This window comes from Mirounga angustirostris, unplaced genomic scaffold (assembly GCF_029215605.1).
Source record: "Mirounga angustirostris isolate CCGP_5_RB_7025 unplaced genomic scaffold, mMirAng1.0.hap1 SCAF_6, whole genome shotgun sequence".
NCBI lineage: Eukaryota > Metazoa > Chordata > Mammalia > Carnivora > Phocidae > Mirounga > Mirounga angustirostris.
The window spans coordinates 41,488,319-41,513,546 of NW_026991714.1; the positions used below are offsets into that span (position 1 = coordinate 41,488,319).

Here is a 25,228-nt window from a genome sequence, read left to right on the forward strand (position 1 = left end):
CTGCCTCTCCCAGAGCGCACTTTACCCACAGGGCTGCGATTCCCGTTCGGGAGCAGGGTCTCAGCTAAGGCTCACTTTGTGCAGAGCAGAAAGAACAACGGTGAACGTGGTCTCGGCCCAGGGCTGGCAGAAAGCCCGGCTCATGCAGAGTGCCCGGCTGACATGCGGCTACACCACAAGGCCCGAGAGCTTTGCTTAGCGAACAGTGAGGCCGGGGGGTCTTATTTCTATCACCCCCTGGATAATCGAGTGGCTTCTGGGTTCAAGAACTCATAACCTTAAAAAAAAAAAAAAGGGATAAAATATACTTTCTCACAGGTCCACGCCAAGCAGCTGGGCAGGTGACTGGGACAAACCACCCTCTCAGCACAGTTCCCGTCTACACAGCCTTGGGGAAGGGCATTTCTGGACAAAGGTCACATGGGAAGGAAAACAGCACCAACACATGAGCTTATGTCGCAGGGAAACCAAGTTCTTTTTCTTCCTTCCCCGCCTCGCCACACACCTGTTCTCTGCAGAGACCAGAACATCATGAAGAAGCGCCGCCTAAAGGTAGATGGCAGCCCCATGGCAAGACCCCCCAGGAGCTTTCGGAGCTTCAGTGTTCGTCCAAAAGCAAAAAACACCAAATGGCTGGGGTGAGTGGTGCACACGACAGGTCACTACCAGCCTACCTTGTTGCGTCGCCGAGGTCGCTTGTCCCTGGGGCCAAGTCCAGCATGCGGCGCCGCAAATGCCCCCCGTGTCTGTTGGAGGAGCTGAGCTGGGGGCTCCAAGGCCTTCTGAGGGCACCGTCGGGGCTGCTGACCCCAGGGGCCAGCGAGCCTGGGGTTTCAGCCCCGCCGTGAGTGACCCGGCACTGGGCCTCGAGAGCCGGAGCCTCGGAGGTTCTCTGCACTGCTCTTCTCATCTGACGGCTGTTCTACTTGGAATTCTCTTGATTTTCTGGCCCCGACAGCCGACAGCAGCTTCGCAGTGAGCGTCACAGCAAGGGGCCCACAGCGAGGCTGGTGTCCGCGCTTCCGTAACGGCCTGGCGCGGGCCTTGCAAGAGTAAGACCTCCTCACTGGAAGCGCAAGCATGTCTGTGAGGGCCGGGAGCCGGGTAAGGACAGCTGGACAGGCCAGCCTGGGGCCGCAGCTGCCCTCCGCTCAGCAGCAGAGGCCCCGGGAGAAGCCCGCCACTGCGCCCACGCTGGCCGCCTGGGGCCGTTCACTGGGCGCCATCCTCCCGCAGGGACTGGACGGGACGGCACCGTGGGCCGCAGGGGCTGGAAGTCTGCGAGCCCTCTGGTTTCCCCTCTCTGCTCTTGATGGAGAAAGAACGTGCTTTTCAAAAGCATTCTTCCGAAAAAATAGGAAAGACATGGCAGCGAGAGGAACACAAAGGGAGGTAGTGCATGCCGTGTTTTACAACTTGCGCTTCTCGGCCGGCCTACCGCTGTTCTGCTTCCAAGTTCATCCTGCAGCACGAGGCGAAGCCAAGCAGTCCGAGCCCACTGAGCTGAAAAGCAGCTCCTCTATGTAATTCAGTTCCTAGATCTTCAAATGCTGTGAATTCTCTAGAAAGGTAACGGTCTCACTTTATAGCCAGGGAAATTACCAAAAGAAAGATCTTGGCTCTGCCACCTTCACTTACAGAAGGTAAAACACTTCACAGAAACAGATTTCTGTTGGAGTTAGACTAGATTTCTCTTCACAGCCCTGAATCTCACGAGGTGAGAAGGAGTGGGAGTTGCCAAGTGGTTGGCTACCAGACCCATCAGTCTGTTTAACTCTGGCTAAAAGCAGAGAATAATGGGCAAGCCACCAAGTTTCTCCCCCTTCGGCTCTGGCGTGAAGATCCTCGTGTAACACACGCTGCGACTTCCAATTGCCACCCAGCAGCGGGCACCCACAGAGCGCTGGGAGCGCGCAGTCCGCACAAAGGCAAGATGAAAAATTAGGACTAAAAACTAAAGGTATTTCAGTTTTCCAGCTGGATCCCCACTCTGGCAAACTCTCTCAATGGTTCATTCCCCCCAACCTATCCCCCAAATCAGCTGATTAGAAAAACGTTTTTCCAATAAACCGATAAACGTAAGCTGAGCTCTCTTGTATCCATCATATTATGCCAGTTCCTTAGAAATGATATGTGTCGAGGAGCGGAGGCTGCAGGAAAAAGCCCACACGCTACAGGATGTGCCTCTAGGCAGTGCAGAGGGTCACCAGGGTCTGCTTCTCTCCCCATTCTATGGGCAGGGGGCCCACGTAGGTGCCCCCGAAAGCCCGGCAGTGTTAGGATCGCTGATGAGGAAACACTTATCCTCAAAAATCAACCTAAGCCCCTGGCTTGTTCCCTCGGACTGCCCTGGTTTGCACTCTGAGCGGAGACGTCTACAGTGATGCCCAGTTTGGGCACAACAGGGTCAGACCAGGATCAGGCTGGTGGGGCCCAAGCTCTGCTTGGGGCAGAGCTGGCGCAGACAGTTACCGGACAATTACGGTAAGAGGCTGCCCTGTTAAAGAGCAGTTCCTTTGAGGTGCAGAGACAGGGGCGCCCGCGGAGAGAATGCGGGCAGTGCTTCTATTTTAAAGTAAACTTTCTCCTCCTAAATAATTCCCTAGTCAGCCTCAGCGGGAGTCTGGTCTACAATAGCCACTATTTAGCAAACACTTGAAATTAAGTGAGGTCATCATGCCGATTCTAAATCTATCCAGACATTTAGTAATTAAGTCTCCGGGTCACAACACTTGGCCCGCCCCTCCCCCCCCCCCCGACCTCAGGGAAGCAGCTTACTCATTAATGACCAGGCATGTTCCCAACAAGCCCCACGGACACACATGACAGTTAGTTGTGTGGGGCACAGTAAACCTGGTCATAGCAGAAGAGCATGGCTTTTAAATGGCATGATCATATAGGTCATTAGGCTGCCGGCTGCCTCTGCTAATGCGGATTGTGGATTACAGTACTGAGACAAGGTCCCCATTTATGGTGAACAAAGACCTGTACGTTTTAATGCAAATCTAAGGACCATCCCTGTTCTAAGTTTAGAGAAGGCTATTTGAATGAGTCTCAAAACTTGTAAAACAAATAATCTAGTACCCTACGTCTGAAGCCCTTTGTAGTTATCTTTTTTTTTTGCTAATTTGAAAAAAATAACTTATTTATATATCAAATAGAGTTGAATGTAAACATGGATGTCAACCACCCTTTTAGTTTTATAAATCTGCTTTTAGCTTTCATTAAGAGGCAGATTTCCTTACCTACCATGATCCTAACCATGAGAAAATACCCTTCTTTAAAAAATTGTTACAAATATTTATTAAAAAGTGCAATTCATAAGTCAGCTGGGCAAGTACATCATTGTAAATCACAAAAAAAGGGGGGGAGGAAGCCCAAAGCAAATAAACAAACAAAAAACCCCAAGAAATACAGACAAAACATGAAAAAAAGGAAAAAAAAAAAAAAGTGCGCTGTGGAATGGGCCCCAACAGATGAGGAAACAGGAAGTCAAAGCTAGAGCTCTATCCAGACGTTGCTGTGCTTTCCAAGTGCAGAAGGTGGAGGGGGAGAGCGTGGCCCCTGCCGCAGGGCTCCGGGTCAGCTGCTGCTTCCATATCGGTGACGGCATCGGGGAGGTTATAAAAATATCCTACAGACGCCGGGACGCTGGAGGCGTTTAAAAAATCATCGGAAGCTTGAAGTTTAGCATCTCAGCAGTTTCAGCTACTAAAACTCAATTAAAGCATCCGTTCTTTAAATTTGGATTGGCTCAGTTATTTGGCTGGATGATAAAAAAACTGAGTTGTCATCTTAGGGGGAAAAAAAAAAAACCCCACCCAAGTTCACCTACCCATTCTTGCCATTACTCACAGGGTAAGAAAAGTCCGGTCCAGAACTAGCCTTTTTGGTCATTATGGTTTCTGAGTGTCGCCGTACTCCCAATGTACTACCCACCGCCCCCACCCCCAATGCAGAGTGCCACGGGAATGACCTAACCGGCCATGAGGCTGGCCCCGGATCCAGACCATCCAAGTGTGTGGCTGAGCTGCGCCATACGGGTAAGGGGCGTCCTCAAAATGCAAGGTGCACCAGGACAGCAACATGAATTTGGCAAGGCGTTGACCTCCGGCAACCTCACCCACCCTTCCCTCAGCTGTGCAAAACCCTGGGTCCTGCTGCCCTCTCCTCCCTTCGGTTCAAGCCACCAGCTGTTAGCACCCCCAAAGCCTAGTGCTTTCCGTTATTTTCCATTAGTTATTTCTACCACAGAATAATGAGCCTGGAAAAGCAATTTTATCCCAGCACTTATCCCTGAAAAATGGATCACTGCGTTTTTTGTCACAAACTGCTTCTGGGCCTAGCGTCCCCATTAGCAGCCAGCTCTCGGGGGGCCAAGGGCCTCTGCCGCAATGGGAAATGAGACCTGCCCGGGAGCCTGCACTCCCGATGGTGCTCTCGGGGATGGGACAGCGGTGTGCTGTCCGAGCTAGGGGGGAGGCGGGGGGAGCTGACAAAGATGGATGGAATGAGCAAAAGCAAGCGCTAGTGGAGTCTGCAAACTTTTCCGGATTCCTCAGAGGCTGTCCTGGGGGCCCAAGGCCCCGGAGGCAAAGCAGTGCCGAGCCGTCCTCGGAACAGGACAGGCGGCCCCGGGAGCGCACGGTCGTCGCTTCCTCTTCCCAGCAGCCCTGCCAGCGCCGGGTCAGAGCAGCTGTCTCAGTGGTGGGGTCACAAGGAGGGAAGTCAGTGCAGGCTGTGTTTTCCAGAGAGGAGTGTAAGGAGACGGCAACGCTGGGGTGCTGCTTCCCGCCTCCCCTGGGGCTCGTGAGCAGGAGGAGCCGTGCCGGGCCGCCGTCACAGCACTAAGAAGAAGACCAGCACGACCAGCAGGACCACAAAGAGGATGGCGATGGCACACCACTGGCGCCGATCTGCAAGGCAGGACACAAGCATCAGCGCTCGCAACTCCACGCTCCCCAAGGCACGACAGTCCCATGCACGCCCTGAGGCAGAGAGGGGACAGAATGTGCACACGACGGGCCCACAGAGGCTCTGGAGCCTGCCTGGGGGTCGGGTATGCTGGCCTGCTCCGCGTGTGCATCCACAGCTCTGCCAGTCGCCTGAAAATGGGCCTGTAGTAAGTACGTGCTTTGTGTCGCAAGCCTTTAATTACAATCTGCGGCGCTCAGCTTGCTGCTGGTGGGCACCATGTCCCTGGGAAGGTGTTGGCATCGGCGTTACGGATCAAAGCCTGTCTCCTTTCATCTCCTACCGAAGTCAGATCATTTCATTCAACAACACTCAGCACTATGGGAGGATGGAAAAGAGGATAAAAGCGCCTGCTGGTCACTTCAGGAAACGAGGAGCTGAAAAAGCAAGCTCTGGGGATCAAGAGCATGATCAACATTACCCCACACCTGTCAGGAAAGAAGTAAGATCACTTAACCAGTAACTTACACAGCTTACCCGTAAAGGAAAGTGGAATGTCTTCTCTGAAACCTTCTGCCCTACCGACACTTGAGGACAAGCACCAGAAGCAAAGTGGTTAGAGTCCATCTAAATGGCCGAGAGCAAGGGGGCTCGAGGGGCAGGAGGGCACACACAGGCCCCAGGGGAGCCCCCGCTGCACCCACAACCCTGACTGCGGGTTCGTCACGCTGCACAGAGGCTGCCTGGCAGGGCTTTGTGAGCGTGAACACGAATACCCTTGCACACTCTGGGCTGGGCCAGGCTGGGCATGGGGCCTAGGATGCCTCCTTAACTTGTGCAGGTGTAGAAAGAACACGCGGTCTTTCCATAGATGAGTCCTGCACTGTCCACATAGGGTCACACTGATAGAACAGAATTCCACTGGCCTATGAAAACGTAGTTCAATGGCTAGAAATGATCACTCCATTTAAACAGAAATATAAAGGTTTACTGATTCATCAAAAGTTTATTGGAAAGGGGCACCTGGGTGGCTCAGTCGGTTAAGCGTCTGCCTTCGGCTCAGGTCATGATTCCAGGGCCCTGGGATCGAGCCCCACATCGGGCTCCTGGCTCAGTGAGGAGCCTGCTTCTCCCTCTCCCTTTGCCTCTCTCCCTGCTCATGCTTTCTCTCTCTCTCTATCTCTGTGTCTCAAATGAATAAATAAAATCTTAAAAAAAAAAAGTTTATTGGAAAGCCTGCAGACCGTGGCACACCACAGCGATCGAGACTCACACTACATAAAGGTTTGAATCTAGGAAAAGAGACTGCCAAACTGTCTACAAAGCAATGCTAAGTCCACGAACCAAGGACTTAAATTATTTAAATGCCATGGAGAGCACAATCTTAGAACCGGGCAACAGACAGCCACCAACCGACAGTACACAAAGCAAGTACCTTCTTAGTGGTGATCACCTTGTTCTACTTCTGACGTGCTAGAAACTCACTTAGTGTGATTAGGGCAAAGACCCCAAATCTGTCAGTTCCTTATCTGAACAGGAACTAGTCCAATGGGCATGGGAGGCAGAAATCAACCTATCAGATAATAATCTGTTTATCGCTTCACTGGCCAAGAAAACTTGAGTATCCAGCATTTTTCATCTATTTAAAAATGTTTATGATAATTTAAAAACACTCTCATTAAAATGATTAATCAATATTCTTCCAGGACAAAACAGTCAAGGTAATTGCTTCCTAACCACCCCCACCCCCCAACCTCATACAGATCCCTGCCCCTCCCCCCATCCTGCCTTTCTCAAACCGGGATTCCCAATATTGAACCGGTTTTCTACTTTTTGGCTTTCCACCAGCCTCTACCCAATCCCCTCCCACCTCCAATCACTTCCTCTTCCCCAACTGCATTAAACAGGGGGTTTTCATCGAGAAGTTGGGTCACACAAGCCAGCACAACCCAGGACCGCTCTTTGAAAGCCATCTTCCCCTGCAGGGCTAAGCTGCTGCTTCGAAGCAGGACCCAGGTAAGCTCTGGGAGCTGTTACCCCAGCTGACTTCTCCCCAGAAGGGGGGAGTACTAACCACGAAGGCTTCTGTGCTCTCTCAAGTGAACAGCCTAACCAGCTCGGCAAGGTCAAGACCTGTTTCAAAAAGTCAGATAGGAACAAAGAGAACTCCAGGGGCAAGTTTTTTTCCCCCTTCCAGTATGTTTTTCTTCCCTAAAGAGAAAAGAACAATGACAGAATTTTGGAAAGTGAGGGGAAGAAAACCTCTGTATCTACTCAAAAGAATATACTTTCCTTGGGTCACTCGAAAAGGCAGGTGTGGCATCCTGGCTGATCTCTGTGGAGCAGCCAGCCGCGGGGAGGGCAGGGGTCCTGTGCCTGCTCACTGACCGCCTCATCGAACTTCAGTGGGTCTTGATATACTTTAGGTAGGGACTGAAAGGTAGTGAATTTGCCCAAAAGTTAGGGAGGTGAACAGAGACAAATACGAACTGCCCTGTTGTCAGACCGAAGCCGGCACCGTGCGGGAGGCCGTGAGCGAGCTTTCTTCTGGGAGCGAGCAAAGATTAAAATGAAAACCCCAGGCAAGCTGTCCAAACTGAAGGGCCTTTCACGTTGAATGCTCTGTTTCCTGGCTCTTTTTCTTAGACAAACATAATTGAAGTCCCCACTTTGCTCCCCAAACTTTTCTTTCAGGATAAAGTAGAATAAAGCATAAGCAAGGCTCAGTGCTATTTATACACACTAAACGGCTTATCACAATGCAAGTACTTTTCTAAATTATTCATACCCGGAATGCTGAGAAACAAAGACACAGTGCATCTTTGTTCTTTGCTCTTCCCCAAACAAAATTGGTGCTGAAGTAGCTACTTGACTTTGTGACTAATACATACACTAGTGAGAGGCCTGGTGTTTCAACTTGTTATATAATACTTCATTAATTTTTTTTTTTTTAAAGTAGAGGGGTGAAGGTGGGAGAGGAGAGAACACAGAGGAATAAGGAAGGCGGCTTTGCAAACCTTTCTCTGAAGTGTGTGAAAGATGAACTAAGCTGGTGCGTGCTTTCGGCAATGACTTGCTAGAAGCATAAAGGTATTTGTCCCTGGAGAGAAAGAAGGAAGGAAGTCTGGCTATGAGCTTCCCTCTGTCTTGGATCTAACAGGTCCCTTGCCCCGTAGGGCTATATTCTGCCTGTCCTACTATTTTTTTAAAACACAAACAGTAAGTACTAATATATGGGAGACACTGTTAAACACTTGTACATTAATTACTATTATTTCATTTAATCTTCACAATGATCTTGAGAGGAAGGCATCAACCTATTTTTTTACAGATAAGAAGCTGAGCCCCAGACAACTGTTCTATAACTTGACTATGAGTTGAAGTGCTGGAAAGTAAATATACATTTGTATTTAAGTCTCAGCTCAAAAGTCCGAACTATGAGACCCCGTAACACAGACCTGATGGGAGGAAACCCAAAGAATGACATGTCAAGAAAGAGGGGAAGTTCCAGTGGGGGAGCTGGGTGCTCTGGTTCAAGAACATCTACATCACCTCAAGGAGCAGCTCAGGCCCTCCCTTCACCAAGCCATCCCCACCAACTAAAGAAAAAAGGAGATACTGGATTTTCTTTGATTTAAAAAATACTATTTCTGGGATGCCTGGGTGGCTCAGTTGGTTTAGCATCTGCCTTTGGCTTAGGTCATGATCTCAGGGTCCTGGGATCGAGCCCCACGTCGGGCTTCCTGCTCAGCGGGGAGTCTGCTTCTCCCTCTGCCTCTCCTCCCGCTCATGCTTTCTCGCTCACTCTCTCTCTCAAATAAATAAAATCTTTAAAAAAAGAATAAAATATTATTTCTAATGTACCAGGGGAGGTGGGCTGTTGCAATAAGAAAAAATAGAGTCATTGGAACATACCTTCCTATACAGTGAGTGATTTGAAAACTGTTACTTCTTCATCCCCATCCTGATGCAAACCTGCAGGAGTATTTCACTATGGATTTAAATGAAAGCCATTTAAATTAGACCTGTAAGGCCATCTTATTCTGAAATGGTAGGAGTTTCTCAATAAAACAAAGTCAGTCCAGGAGAAACAGTAACTGGCTTCTTAATTACTGTTTTATAATAAGTTCCCTATTTTGGCAAGGAAATAGAAAAAATAAAATTAAGTAAGAAAGGATTTTCTAATTGCAAAGAGAGTTGATCCGCCAGGAGATAAGCCACCCAACACCACCAGCCTTGTGTGGTGGGGGAACACAAAGACCACTTCTCAAGTGAAGGCCACAAACGACAGACAAGGCCTGTGCATACTAGTCTTCCTTCTCCGACCGGAAAGCAGGACCAAAAATGTGCCACAGGAAAGATCTGAAGGGGCACGCCTATGAGAACCCTATAGACCGTGTTTCTAGAATTAAGTAGGAATTCTTAAGCTTTAAATACCATACATACCACTGGTCATGTGAGATACTTTTGCAAGTTTCTTCATCACATTGTCTAGCCGAGACTGAGTGCTCTCCAACTCATGAGAAAAATCATCCAACATACTAGAAAGAGAAGCAGACACAGAAGGGTAGCTGGTCAGCACAAAGGCTTGGCAATACACTGGCCATGGAATTAAAACAGGATCTACACCTCCGTTTTAGCAAACCTAAAACCCGTAACTTTGCGATTCAAGTCCCCAGTCTGTTATCCAAATCGTTAGCACAAGACAGGTTTTTGATTTCAGAATTTCGGGGAATTTTAAAAAAGTACTAAGTTACATGTGCTATATGTTAGCCAACACCCTCAAGCAGGGTCTGGGGCAGACCTCATAGTCAAACACGGTACTATTTCTGCAGAGAAAACGATGAGGAATCATTGCTGCAGCCAGGTCAGGTCAGGTTTTTTGTAGTAGGAACTTGCTGGAAACTTTTTTTAAAAGATTATTTTAGCACTTTCTAGACTTTAGAATTGTAGACCTGACTATATAGTAACACAAACTCAGGGGCAGTGCAGCACACGAGGAGGAGGCTAAGCGAAGCCCGACAACCAGGCTTTGCCACTCGTTTCCCTTGTCACCTTGACAAGGCACCCCACTTTGGCACTGTTTCCACGTCTGTAAAACGGGGTAGCTTCCCTGCCAGGGTCTTGTGAGCACCAGGTCATAACACAAAGCGCTTTATGGCCAATAGGAGTTAAACACGCCTTAATCGCATAATCCTCTCCTTTAACGCGCTCTGTGCTTTGTCACAGAGCTGGGAGGCCCTGGGACTGACACTCCTGACCGTGTGCACTCCCACCCACAGAGAACTCAGTGTTTGCCCGCTAGGAGAAGCGGCTCCAGGAAGTGAATAGTATTTGCTGTCCACGCTGCAGCTGGGAAAGAAAACACCAAAATGCTCTTATTCCAGCACTGTTTACTTCATAAATGACTAACCATTCCAGACTTTTCAACTTGGGGTTAACATATGATTATCCCGAGAGTGGAACCTAACATACAGCATCAATGGAAGCTAGAAACCACTAGGCTTGGTCTGTGCCCCCATGAGGCACCTGACTGCCTGCAGGACTCCAGGCAACCAACTCCTCATTAAGTCAATTATTAAATAAACTCCATGTTGACAACTAAATAAACAGATCTTTGTCCCTTACCTGAAATTCCAAATTAACACACTATTAGCTCATCTAAGATCCTGCTAGCATCTCGGCCTGCAGCTGCAGACCTATCCAGGCAGGGCCAAATACTGAAAAACAAGAGCCACCTTTGTATGCTGGGCATAACTTTTCCTACTGAGGACAGAAAGGCCAGGCACCCAACCTCCAGCCCAAGGACACCCACTAAACTAGGTTTCTAGCCCAGATCTATCTGACTCGGCGCTGTCCAAAAGAAACAGACTGCGAGTCCGATACGCTACTTAATATTTGCTAGTAACCACATTTAAAACAAAAAGATGAAATTAATTTTAATAATCTGTTTTATTTGGCCTAATATATCCCAAATATTATCATTCCAACATGTAACTAATATTACAAAAAAAGCACTCACAAGCTACTTTACATTTTCTTTTCATAGGAAGTCTTCAAAATCTGGTGTGCATTTATGCCGAGGGCGCATCTCTGTGCAGACTGGCCACATTTTGTGTATTCACTGGCCACAGCTGCCAGTGGCCACCAATGCTGGAGAACACAGGCCAAAGTCCAAGCCCCAGGTGCTTTCCTTTTAATTTACTTATTATTTTTACCAAAGTGAGACACAGTTTAAAGAGCTAAATAGCACGTTCAGGCTCTTTATAAAAAACCACGGCTGTTTCCTGTCCCCTTGGACAAGTGCTGCCAACCCCTCCCACTAGTCCCTGGGTGCTTTTTCTGTGTGTTCAAGGAGCATGCTCACACCAGAATCCTGTCCTACTGACTCGACTCTAAAAAGGCTAGGGCTTAGCTCTGCTCCCACCTCCTTCCCCATCCCGGCATCCATCCCACTACTCATCCCCCTTCCTTCCACTATGACTATGTCACAACGTGATGAGCACGCCCTTCAGGGCTCACACTATCACGAGTGAATGCTCTCCCCTGCTGGTGGCTCGCGGCGGGAACTGTGTTTGCTCCGTGGCGCCCCCTGCGGCTGGCGGAGGATTCAGCTTTCTCTGGTCTGTTGAGTCAGTAGCCATTCATTTTCCTACTTTCCAGGACCTATAATGTTATGGTTACTGTTTCTTATTTCATGTTCTATGTCCCCATAGGTCTTATGGTATACAAAGTTTTATAAAAAGATCCCTCTGCTGGTGCCCTAGTGGGCTCTAGGGAAGGAGTGACATAAAGGGTATGTTTGGTGTGTTCAAGTTACCATCTTTAACTGAAGTCTGCCAGGCTTCTCTATCATCTACTTAACCCCAAGGAGTCAGGCAATTAGTCCTTTTCCATCCGCAAATTGAAATTTTAGGGGAAGAATGCATTTTAGACAGAAATTCAACACGCATGCCTAGATTCCTGCTCTTCCAGCTTCCCCCTGGTCTCCTTGCCTTCAATCTGACTCCATTATTGTTTGTCATCTAAACCACAGCTAGATGGGTCTGCCCCAAATGTAAACCTGTCCATGGCATTACTCTCCTGACACAATCATCATGGTTCCCCATCACCCTCAGGAGAGAAAGTCCTAACCCCTTAATGGGGCGTCAAAGGCTTCCCCGCTCTGTTCCTGGCCTCCGTCTTGACTTCTGCAACCCCCCCTCTCTACCCCCATGCTCTACACAAACCAGACCTTTCTGTCCCATGCACTCTGTCACACTCTCTCTAACCCCCAGTCGACCCTCCCCTCACCCTCACCCCTCCGCCGGGCCACCTTCCATGCATCCTTCAGGTTCCAGTTCCACACATCTTCTCAGGGACCTGGGCTAAGTCAGGTCTGCAGCTTGAGTGGAGCGAGGGCTCTCAAGGCACCACACTCTTCCCCCTTATGTCTCTGCACCTCTTAGTGACTTGCACCATTTGTAGAACGTCTGTTCTAGGCAGTAACTGGTAAACTCTCTGACGGCAGAGATGCAGTCTGTTTGCTCCTCTATGGGTACCTGGGACCTCCCAGCAGAACAGATACCCAGTTTGAATTTCTGAAGAATGAATGTATAAGGCTGAACTCAAGACTGAGATAGGAGAGGTTCTGAAATATCCTAGTGGATGGTCTTATTTTTTCAGAAAGAAATTTGTGAAATGAAAGCATTTAAGAATGATGCTTTTGGTGTCCTACTTCTGAGCACAAAAGGAGACTGTGCTGAAGGAAAAAATAAACAAACCCAGTTATGTTTTCGTTTGCTTTGTTTTTACTTTGTATTTCTGAGAGGGAAGATTTTTGATTAATTGAAGTCAGATTTATAAACTTTTCTTCATTAAGTTAAAGTTTAAGATGTAGAGCAAGAAGTTCTGTTTGATGGAGCAGGAGAGTCAGGGGATGACAGAGGGAAGTCAGCTCATGTCCTATCCTCTCCGGGACCCAGATCCCCAGGGAGGTAACACAGCCATGTCTGTCTCATGTTCCCATTCATCACAACACTCTGAGAATCCGCTTGGAGGAATCTGTATCTGTTTTTGCAGGGTGCAAAAATAATCATGATAATAACTTTGCCCAAACCCTGTTCAAATTTTATCTGATCAATGTGCTTCTTTGGGGGAGGCAGAATAAAGATGCAGCTATAGAAGTAAAACGGCTTTTGGGTTTACTAGCCATGTAACTGTCAGGCTTTTCAGGGGTCTCATAAGATGGCTCTGCCCCTCAATTTCACTGCAGCGAGAGGGGCGTGTCAGTACTCACACCGCCTGTTCCTCTAGCTCCCCTCCGATGCGCTGGGACATGTTCTTCAGCACCCCGATGCTGCCAGAGACCAGCTCCAACTGCTCATCCTGCTGCTCCACGATCAACTGGTGCCAGAGAAATGGGAAAGAAGCAATTAAACTCCATCTTACCTGGTTCCAAGCCCAGTACTCTAGCAGCTGCTAGCTTCTTTGCCAACTTGGGACCATTCTCATTCAGAAGCAAAGCCCAGAAATCGAAGGACCAGACCATCGCCTCTGAGAACACACTGCTCAAAAGGCTGGGATGACAAGCTACTGATACTTCCTGCCGATCCAACTTGTGAACAGTCAGCAGGCCTGGAAACCACCAAGAGTGATTTACTCTGGTTGGCTCAAGTCCAGCGAGGGAACAAGCCAGGGTCAAAAGCACCTGTGTGGTGACCACTGAGACATGGGACGTTGGGGAAGAGGAAGCCCACCGCCAGGGTCAAGGTCTCAACCCACAAAAGACTGCCTCGGCCTGACTCCAAGAGAGAGGCCGGCAAATCTGTGAATGTGGGAAAACTGCATAGAGTCCTTTCCTTCCTCTCAAGGGCAAACTAGAGGAGGCCCTGTGGCTGTAAGCTGCTCCAAGGACAGCTCCTGAGTGATAAATAATTACTTTTAATTGTGGTGTAGCCTCCTCATTTTTTATTAAGAAAAAAACTTGCTTGCTCAATAGCAATTTAAGTAGACAACTGGTTAAACAGACAGGCTAATGAAAAAGAACAAACCTACGTGTATACGTAAAACATAATATTTAAGAACCAATAGTTTCAATGCATAGATAATCCTCAAATCCCCAGATACATTATTAGCTTCCTTTTTAAAATACAACACATATCAAAAGCCACGATGTAATCATAATCAACCTCACTTTCCTTCTACCCTAGAACCTCCACCAAAGCAATCATTTTTACATATAATGGAACCGGCAATAATTTGCAAAGAAGAAACAAGGACTCAGTTTTTCTGAAAGTGCCTTTGTTGAGATGAACAAAAAACTGAGCATACAAGTGGAGGCGGGGGAAGAGGCTGCTGGGGTGTTTTTTTTTTTTTTTTTGTAAATCAATGGCCTTGTCTGTCAGTTTTGGATGTCTGGTCTGCTTTTCCTAAGAGACCTAATCAAGCTTGGTTCTCCCGAAAAGGTCGTGCTCTGAAGGAGGTTTTAAAAACCCTTCATCTACACAATGGTTGCACACACAGACAGGCAGCCGCGGGGTGAGCTCCGGTCCCCCGGGGCTGTCACTGGTCACAGCGCCCCCTGGCGGCAGAGGAACGCAAGGAGGTGCCCTGCCTCCCTCCCTCGGTGGCTTCTCCGGTACCTGTTGCTGAGCCTGCTGCTCCTCGATGAAATGGGAGTTGGCCAGCTGGAGCTCGCGGTCCAGGCGCCCGGATTTGTCCGTCGTTCCCGCGCTCCAGTTCTGGCCGCCACTGTCCCCTAGGAGTGCCTGCGAGAGCGGGGTGGGGGGAACCAGCTGTTACCATCTGAGCAAATGCTCCAGCACAGGGACAGAGTCCACAGACTGCTCGCAGTGCATTTCCCGCCGGCTCAGCCTTTTGCGTAGCGGTGTAGGTTGGTGCCCATGTGGCACAATTTCAGGAATGCCAGGAAGGGCACCCACTGCCTCCAAGCTCTCCCAACGGGACTCAGAAATGGGCTCTGTCCCATTAAAATACAGATAAAGGTCAACTTTAAATCAACAAATGCCCATCTGTACACTGCTTTACAATCTAGAAGCACTTGGCCTTCAGGCCAGCTCTTCCTAGCACCCTTGGAAGTTCATCAGAGACCCATAGGCTCCAATCTGATTCCACAGACCTAGGGTCCCTTTTTTTTCAAGTATGAGCCAAGAAAGTTTCTGGGTTTCTTCGGAAGGAGGTGGGGAGAGCTCCCTGGAATGACAACGAGCCAAGTCACAGCCCTTCATGTACAGAAGGCACCAGACCCACCAAAGTCTGTTCAACTGAACCCATGAGTAAATCCCAGTGCCCTTCGGTTGAACTAAAAGGCTACGGGCGTCCCAAAAGGAACCGGGGGTTGCTTCCGAGGCAGGCATGGTCACAAGTGAGCGCCTGACCCTTATAACCCAGGCAAGTGCTGGTCCCGAAGTCAGAGCTCTTCCCCAGGGTCAGGTTTCCCAATATGAATTCAAGGAAGTTTGCAGCCAGAACAGGATAAGTCTGGAAAAAGGATAAGTCTCCCTTCCGTGAAGAGGCTGGCCAGGAATGTGAGAGCTCATTCTCGGTAGTGGGCTCTGACTGGGAGCCCCACGAGCCCATCTGACTAGTTGGTCAGAGTTACTGCTCACACCAGCCCTGCACAAAGAACCAGAAGATGCTGCTGACTAAGATTCTTCTTCCTTGTGGAAGTGCCAGATCTTACTAGGTACTTTTTGTCTCCGGAACGGTTAAAAGCCTCACGGGTTACTTGGTTTTCTGTCTGCAAAACCCTTCAATAGCCCCTTGATACTGACATGGACCTCCTGGCCTGACGTTCGAAGATGACTTCAGTCCAATGGCCACACTTCAGGGACAGGGCTCGGAGAAGCTCAGGATGCAGAGCCTAAGTTCTGAGGGAGTTAGGAGAGCTGCTGGCAGCCCAGGGCCTCAGTCCAGCCAAGAAGCCGGATGGGGACTGTCTCCGGCATAAAGCAGACCCAAGGCCTTCTGTAGATGGCTCTGCCTAACCTGATCTTAGGGCTGTCAAGTTTAGAAGATCCTGCTCATTCCGAGGCAGAGACTCTAAGAATCTCTGTGGAGGACACTGAGGCCTAGTGACAATGTTTTCAAGGTCAGAAAGAGTCTATATAGAGTACATCATTAGGCTACTGACAGAGAAGTGGGGGCTCCACCAGCCTTGTGCACTCCTGGGATCATAGTCGGGGCTATTTTTTCTAGTCTATTCATGGTCTGCACTTAGGTGGACATATGTCACGCCGTTAAGAGTTGTCTATGCTTCATTGTGAAGCAGATTAGATGTCATTAGTCTGACTTCCAGGAATCTATCTGCACGGGAACGAAGATGGAGAGGGCCCAGAGCATGGGAAGACCAGCCTGGGCGCAGGTGCTAGAGCGGGGAGGTCCTGGCTGAGCAGGCTGGAGCACAGCACCTGGTCCTGGCACGAAGCAGTGAGGCAGACTGGGCCTGCTCGAGTATGAGAGAAAACTGGTCCTGCCATTCCCTGAGAATTTGTGACTCTATGACATTTCACTCCATGCCAAAAACAAAATCCCAAGCCATACTTGGAGAGGCAATGTGTAAATACACGTTTTATTTATGGTGGTTCAACTTTTACTCTCTAGAGAATAAAGCAATTCAAGTTTGGCGGAACGGAGGCCCAGTGTTCCCCATCTCACTGTCACAACTGCTTCGGGTACCGTTCCTCAACTTCTGTAAGTTCAAGTGTAGACAAAAAGGGAACTCTCAAGCTGCGAGCCTTGGCCATGCCCTAGAGCTCCTTTCAAGAGTTAGTGCCAGATGGGTTGGGTTAGCGCCTGGCGGTTCCCTGCTGCACTATTAAGAGGAAGGGAGGGAGACAGGAAGAAAAAGCCACAACAGTGACTTGAAGAACGAAATGCAGGGAAAGGCAACAGGAAAATTAGGCAGGTGATACCTGGAGAGCCCCTCCCTTTCTTTGAACTCTTGTTTTCAAATGTCATGGGTCAACAAATACCCACAGGTCTAAAGTAAGGATGTACCGATTCCTAGTTAATAATGATGAGCTGTTTCTTACCAGTCTACTAAATCAGTAACTTGATGGAGTCTGAACAGAATTGAAGTTAAATCTAAATTTTAGGCGACTGTTGTAAATTTTTTAAAAGGATTTATCAGTCAGAAGGGAATTTCTATCCAAAGTGTCTAATTTTAAAAAGATACTTAAGTCTGGGTGGCTCACTCCGTTGAGCACCTGACTCTTGGTTTTGGCTCAGGTCATGATCTCAGGTTGTGAGATGGAGCCCTGCTCAGCAGGGAGTCTGCTTAAGATTCTCTCCCTCTATGCCTCCCCCTACTTGCACATACATGTGCTCGCTCTTTCTCCAATAAATAAATAAATCTTTAAAAAAAAAAAAAAGACACAGGGCACCTGGGTGGCTCAGTTGGTTAAGCCGCTGCCTTCAGCTCAGGTCATGATCTCAGGGTCCTGGGATTGAGCCTCATGTCAGGCTCCCTACTCAGCAGGGTATCTGCTTCTCCCTTTCCCTCTGCCCCGCCCCCCCCCCCGCTCATGCTCTCTCTCTCTCTTAAATAAATAAAATCTTTTAAAAAAATTTAAAAATTGGGCACCTGGGTGGCTCAGTCGTTAAGCGTCTGCCTTCAGCTCAGGTCATGATCCCAGGGTCCTGGGATCAAGCCCCGCATCGGGCTCCCTGCTCTGCAGGAAGCCTGCTTCTCCCTCTCCCATTCCCTCTGCTGTGTTCCCTCTCTCACTGTGTCTCTCTCTGTCAAATAAATAAATAAAATCTTAAAAAATAATAATAATAAATAAATTTAAAAATTTAAAAATTAAAAAAAAAGATACTTAAATTCAAGGACTGGTCTCCTGTAGGTTTTATTTTTGATATGTCATTATCTGCACTGGCGTTTTTGAAATCAGGTTTCATAATTTATCTGTAATAACTAATAAAAACTGGACCTCATATCAAAAATATACTTAAAACGATGAAAGATTTAATTTAACACACATTTAAGGTTCCTCCAATGTCTTTACATAAAATTTCACTCATTAGATGTCTAGTAAGTTCAATGGGCAATAGAATAGCAGCTAGAGATTTAAAAACAGCTCATAACATAATTGCTCTTCACTTTCAAGGAGCTTGGGGTCCAGCAGAGAAAGCAGAGAAAAAGAAAGACAGGAGACAAAGCAATCACAGCACTTCCCAGAGCACGTGGGCAGCACGGGCAGAGTGAATGGCTGTGTGTAAGGCCTACAGGGATAAGTAGAGGGAGCTACAGGGGCCCAGAGGAGAGAAGCAGAGGGTGTGAGGGAGGGAGGGACAGAGGACCGTGGCACTGGGGCAAGCTGACCAGACTTCCACAACACCTGCCAGCCTCACACCAGGCTCAGCATGTACAAGTCTTCTGCGTGAACACACGATACACAGACGTCAGCAGTTTTTAATTCCAAATATCTAACCATGCTATTTGATTGATATTTGATTGATATTGTGTTCAGATGTTTACTCACCTGTCTATTTTTTCGTTCTGCTAATGCCTGCACAGATGAAGCTGACATCTGATCCTTCATGTCCTAATGAGATGAGTAGAAGACCAGAAAATGAATGAAAACAAAATCACAGCTAACATTTCACAGGCTAACAAAATACACACAGATTATTATGAATTTTTTTAAACAAAAAGACAGCATTCTTTAGCTTGTAAGTCTCAAAAACAAAGGAAATAAAATAGACTCATATTCCCTCAAAAGGGAATAACCTAGACACTGAATTCAAACAGGAAGAAAGGGGAAAGGAACTCGTATTTCCTGGGTACCTACCAGAGGCCGCAACACCGTGGTACACTTACACAAGATACCATGGAATTTTCACAAGGACCCTGTGAAGCTGCTATTATTTCCATTTTGCAGGTAAGAAGACTGAGATTTAAAAAGGCTAAGATACTTTCTTAAGGTCACACAGTCAGTAAATGGCAATCCTGCGGCGCAAACACAGAAGTCTGTGCTCAAGGGCTAGCATCTTCAAACAGAATGCATGTGAAAAACCACACACTTTAGGATCAAGTCTGTTTACCACTAAATACCAGAGAACACTTTCTAGTATTCTTATTTTATTTATTTTATTTCTGAGTTGGATTCATGTGTAGAATAGACTCCCTTCCCTCCTTCCCTTTCTTTCCTCCTTCCTCCCATAATCTCTATACCCAAAGTGGAGCTCAAACTTGCAACCCCAAGATCAAAAGTCACATGCTCTACCGACTGAGCCAGCCAGGCGCCCCCAGTATAGACTATTTCTAACACAAGAGTGAATTTCTAGAGCAATATCAAAAATAATTTTGTATGGAAAGAAAAATGAATGGACCCATTACTTAACCCAAAGCAAAACACTATTAAATATGAACGCTTTTTCTTATATTTAACCACAACCCAATATACTTTAAAATGATTTGAACTGAATACATAATTACTGTAATACAAATTATCTTTGGGGGGAAAAAAAAGGCTGCCACAATACATTACAATTTTCTGTTGGCAAGTAGGCTATTTTATAGATGCAAACGTTGAGGTATTAGGCTCTTAGAAACTTCTTCCAAGACCCGTGACAGGTGAACAGCAGATCGGACAGTGCCACAGTTTTTGTAATTCCTACTGTGGTGAGTCTTAGTAATAACCACCTTGCTCTAACTTTCTAAGTGCCCATTTTACGTTTGGCAAATGCTCCCTAAAGCCTAATACGTGCCCACATGGAGCAGTGAGCAATACAGGCAAGGCCCCTGCCCGCGTGGAGAGGGTACCATGGTGAGGAAGGGGCAAACAGTAATTCCACAGACACGTCAATAAGCTGATGACTGTGTTGGGAAGGAAGGGAACACACAGGGCTGGGATTGAGTGGGTGAAGGACACCACTTTAGAAGGATGGGGGTAACACTGGAATTGAGATCGGAAGGGCAAGAATGAGCCAACCACAGAAAGAGCCAGAGGCTGAGAATTCCAGGCAAAGGGAACAGCAAGTACAAAAGCCTGGAGGCAGGAAAAAGCTCAGCACCTTTAGCTGTGGAGAAGGCAGGCCAGGGAGGCTGGAGGAGCCAACTGTGTGTTCAGGGGTGGGGGAAAGAAGAGAAGGCTGGCCAAAAACACGGGGCTTAGATTTTATCCTGAGGCAGGGGTTGGCAAACTCTGTTTGATAAGGAGTAGATATTAAATATTCAGTCCCTGTCATATACTCTTTGTTGTGTGTGTGTTTTCTAATTATCCTTTAAAAAATGTAAAACTGTTCTTATATAGCTCGCAGGCCCCTGTGCAAAGGCAATGGGAAGGCCTTAAGGTATTTTAAGCAGGGCCATGGAGTATTCTGGTTCATGTTTTAGAAGCTCACTTTGGTTTTTCTGCAGAAAAAAATGTTAAGCAGAGCAAAAGTAAAGAGATCATTTTACTATAACCTGTCACAAAGTACCAGTGCTGCCCCAGATAAGAAATGGCGCATCCAGAAGGAGCAAGCTCCCTGCTGTTGGGGGCCTTTAACAAGAGGATACATGAGCCCTTGGAAATGACACTGGGTAGGCAGCGCATCTGAGGGGTGCTCCGTCTAGGGTCCAGCTGACCCAGAAATTCTAGGATTCTCTACCTATTTCATCCATTCGCAAACCTCAAAGACAAAAAAAAAAAAAAAAAAAAGGCCACCCATAGAAACTGAGAAAAATATACTTAGTAAAAGAAAGTATCTGCCACAAAATACAAAGGGAATTCAGTGATATAAGTCATATTTCTTAAATGTGTGAGATATGCTTGAGTCAGTCACCTGAGGTGAAATGCAGGTCCCTTGGGCACCTGGTAGCTCAGCTGGTTAAGTGTCTGACTCTTGGTTTCGGCTCAGGTCATGATTTCAGGGTCGTGAGACTGAGCCCCTGAGGGCTCCGCACTCAGCGTGGAGTCCGCTTGAGATTCTCTCGTTCCCGCTCCCTCTGCCTGCCCCTGCCTGCATCTGCACTCTCTCTCAAAATAAATAAAATCTTAAAAAAAAAAAAAAAAGAAAAAGAAAAAATGCAGGTCCCTGAACCCCACCCAGACCTACTCAGGCAGACTCTAAGGTACAGCTAACAAGTCCCTGGGTGAGTTTTATGAATACTGAAGTCTGAGCTGCTCTTTTTTAGATTCTAGAAGCCTTAAAGTGAGCCTGTTACCAATTACCAATTAGAGTTTAAGATGACATTTGGATATTCAATCAAACAATAATAATAGTGCAATCCTATATATATTATTAACTATGCAGAGAAATATCTGAAATATTCATTGGTATGGATAATACATGCTTTAAAAACGCATTTAATACATTTTATAATAGTATTTTTCAAAACAATAAACATTACTTGCATAATGAAAATATCAACACACGGCTATGGAAAAAGTAACTGAAGTTCGATTAAACTTTGAACTTCAGCTATAGAATGTGTTTTTGCTGTTAGAAGTCAGGACAATGAGCAGGGAATTAAAGACTGTAAAAGGGACACAAGGAAGCTTCTAGGGGGTGCTGGGAATGCTCTGGAATGCTTCTGGTTGCCGTTTCCATGGTTGTGAATCAGCTTATAAACTCTTCATGCTGTATACTTGGGATATATGTACTTTTCTCTATTGTTATACTTCAATAAAAATGTAAAAAAAACCCACAAAACCCTACTGTTCTGGAACAATGGCTGGAAGGTAAACTGGACTCTGAAAAAACCTGACATTTTGTATCAAGAGCTGTGATATTTGTATCAAATATTCACGGCCTTGACCTAGCAACTCCACTGACAGGATTTATTTTAAGAAAACAATATAAAAGTGGTGCTCGGCTGGCTGAGTTGGTAGAGCATGCAACTCCTGATCTCAGGGTTGCGAGTTAGAGCCCCACACTGGGTGTGAAGATTACTTAAAATCTTAAAAAGAAAAAAAGTAAAATATATACCCCCCCCCAAAAAAAGCAAAGATGTACACTGCAGTGTTATTTATAATATGAAAGAAAAACAGAAATAAGCAGCAGGTCCAAACCAGAGAACAGTAACTTAGAGTAAATCCAGAATAATATGTCATTTCTTTTAAGAGTCTATTTCAGGGTCACATAATGGCTAGAGATAATATGTAAAATTGTTAATAGTGATTATTTCTAGGGAGTGGAATTACAGAATGGGCGGGAGGCATTTTCACCTTTCTCATACAGCAAAATTATTTGCATTTTTTTTTTAAGATTTTATTTATTTGAGAGAGAGAATGAGAGAGAGAGAGCACATGAGAGGGGGGAGGATCAGAGGGAGAAGCAGACCCCCTGCTAAGCAAGGAGCCCAATGCGGGACTCGATCCCAGGACTCCAGGATCATGACCTGAGCCGAAGGCAGTCGCTTAACCAACTGAGCCACCCAGGCGCCCAAAATTACTTGCATTTTAAAAACAGCAAGTATGGATTACCTTTAATTTAAAAAAAATTAAAAATGCTTATGATTGCTTAACAGTATGATCAACTATGTAAAAATACAACTGTCACGCATTAACAAAATGAGAAAATGTAACAAAGTTTGGTATTTATTATTTTGAGCTTAGGTTTTTCTAGCTTTTCCTCTTATTAACATTTTTCTAATTTTCTTTAATGAACATGCATTACTTTAATGAAATAGATATTTTAAAAGTCCCAGTTTTTAAAGTTTCTGCTTAATAAATGTGTGTGGGGGAGGGGCGGTTAGCCCTGATGGCCATGACTTCCCCAACAGCTGTGTGCTGTGCGTCCTGTGTGTGGCCATGGCAGCAGGTAAAGCACCAGGCTTTCACTTCCAGGATGGCATTTTTTCTATGGACGTTAAAAGCTGTAAGATACCATGCAACAGACTACCTTCTTATTAGGATTTGGAATTTTAAGCTAAGTCACTACACAGTTTTAAACATTCTATAATAACCCATCAGGCCAAAAACATAATCAATCATCTTTCTAACACATGAAGTTTAGAACCAGCAGTCAAGAAGCAGTACCAATACAATTTGGTTTGTCTGCCAAAAGAGCAATAAATGTCCTGGTTATCTACGCTCCTGTTCCCATTTCATGGTGTCTTCCGAACTGAGTGAATGGGACACTATATATCCCCCAGTACTTCACACTAAGAGGTCTCACACCCTATACACCTCATCCTTTTTGGTTAACCATGTCTGTCTTGACTTAGAATGATATGTGAACAACTCTTGGGTTGGAACAAGATGGGTTCCCCCCCCCCAGGGATGTATAGTTCTCATTCCTTTGAAAGTTAAAGTTAGAAAATGTCTGTGAGGACCATTTAATTGATAAAGAAAACACAGAGTGAAAGAAGCTAATTGACCTGCCATGATGAAAATTTATTAAGGTCACGGATGAGCCTAGAACTCAGGTCTCCTAACAGCTCACCCCCCGTATTCCTCTGCCACACACTGCAAAGCCTTTTGCTACTAAATTAAAATGAGGTCACTCCTGGAACATATTTCCACAACAGAAAAATTCCATATGCAAAATCGCTGTTGTGTAGATAACTCCATAAATGTAAAAATGATTACTTCAAAATTATCAAAGGCTATTTACACACACAAAAGAATATTTTGCTTTCTTCAGTAAAAACCGCCAGCAAAACTTACTAAACTGTACAACCTTAAAAGACACTTGGGAAAACAAGACTCTTAAAACAAGGAAGGCTTCTAAAAGCAAAACCAATGGACGTTAATTGGAAAGAAAAACAAGAGAAAGATGTAATTCTTCAGAGACAGCAACCACACACACAAATGCACAATTTATCACTGATTCTCCTGCCTATGAAGGAGAAAGCACCCCTGGCATCAGCTGTGGATCCAAATGTATTCTGTTTAGAGCAACTAAATGAAAACCTATTGATAATGGTTAACAGAGGAGTTTACGTGAGCTTGTGAAAGACAAATCCCAAATCAGAGTGTAGTCTTAGGTCTCGTTTCCCAAATTGGCTAACTCTCTGATCCTACTCTATCTCCTCCAACTAGAACCCAGAGATCTCTGTATACAAATGCTGCTTAACTAAATGCAATAATAGTCAATCAACACAGGGTGCTTTAAAAAAAAAATCAAGTTGGCATCATTACTACCTCCTTCTCTTCTTATAGGACTTCAATTAGAATTTATCAAAATGAGATCAGCAAAAGCTCAGTTACATACTGCTAACCTACAACTAGCAAACAATAACAGCTTCCGAAAAAGGGGTCATAATTAAAACAAGAATGATTAAAAACTCTACAATACTCAGTTGGATTATACAGTTGAGTATGCTTTAGACTTCAACTCTAGAAGGACTGCAACACTATATATGAAATATGGACTTGATTTAGAATACTTCTTTCAGGTGCACCTGGGTGGCTCAGTCGGTTAAGCATCTGCGTTGGGCTCAGGTCATGATCCCACAGTCCCAAGATCGAGCCCTGCATCGGGCTCCCCCACTCAGTGGGGCATCTGCTTCTCCTTCTGACCCTCCTCTTGTGCTCTCTCTCTCTCACTCTCTCTCAAATAAATAAAATCTAAAAAAAAAAAAAAAAAAGAATACTTCCTTCAAAGAATGTACTTTAAAAACCTCTTCAAGTATTAGAAAATGAACTTTGGTTTCTACTTGCAATTATACCAACTAACTTAACTTTCAATATATTTACCTCTGAATTTCAATTTGCAAAATTTACAAGTACTATCTTGCAAAAAGAACAAACACAGTGATTGAGTTCAGGAATTTATGCTTCACTGCCAGCGCTATTTAAATACCAGCCTCTACAGCAGTGTCTTTCAGAAAATCTATTACAAAAAATAAAAATGCAAACTATATTTATAAAATAAATAATTGGGGACTTACCTTCTTGGAATAAGGGGCTTTCTTGTCAGAATAACATTCTGAACTGGCTAGAAATTAGGAGTGTCTAATACAAATGCTCAGTGCATATAGATGGTGTACTTAGGTCCCAAAAGGTTACTGGCCCATTAAAGTATGGGCTTATTTAACAATAATTTATACACACACACATAGAAAGGCAACTAATGAATAAAAGACGACACAAGAATTAAAGTTCAGTGATAACCTACGATTTGAAATAATTTCAAAAGGAAATCACATGACATAAAGTCTTTGGCAAACACATACCAAGGTTCCTGCCTGAGATGACTCCTAAAAAGCCATATGTTAGCGCTGGTATGATCCCAAGTTTCTTTATTCAAGGAAGCTGCTTTCTAGTACATATGTTAAAGACAGCTGGTTCTCTTACATCTAGTTATGCTAATCAAATGGCTTAGCCATATAGTTTCAAAATACAAACATATCTCAAGGAGATAAGATTTGACTTAA

General features: G+C 45.8%; 1 protein-coding gene across 4 annotated transcripts in view; it reads right to left on the bottom strand.

Annotated features, from left to right (window-relative positions):
- Window positions 1–3,286: 3,286 nt before the first annotated feature.
- Window positions 3,287–25,228, bottom strand: part of STX6 (syntaxin 6) — a 46,448-nt gene continuing 24,506 nt past the window's right edge. Inside the window, exons 4-8 of one of the 4 annotated variants that reach the window (XM_045877248.3) lie at window positions 18,402–18,464; window positions 14,538–14,663; window positions 13,193–13,299; window positions 9,361–9,455; window positions 3,287–4,916 (exon numbers count right to left, since the gene is read on the bottom strand). In XM_045877248.3, the coding sequence (XP_045733204.1) occupies window positions 4,840–4,916; window positions 9,361–9,455; window positions 13,193–13,299; window positions 14,538–14,663; window positions 18,402–18,464 (468 nt within the window). In that variant the 3' untranslated portion in view covers window positions 3,287–4,839. The other 3 variants (XM_045877249.3, XM_064594186.1, XM_064594187.1) reach the window with 3 other exon arrangements.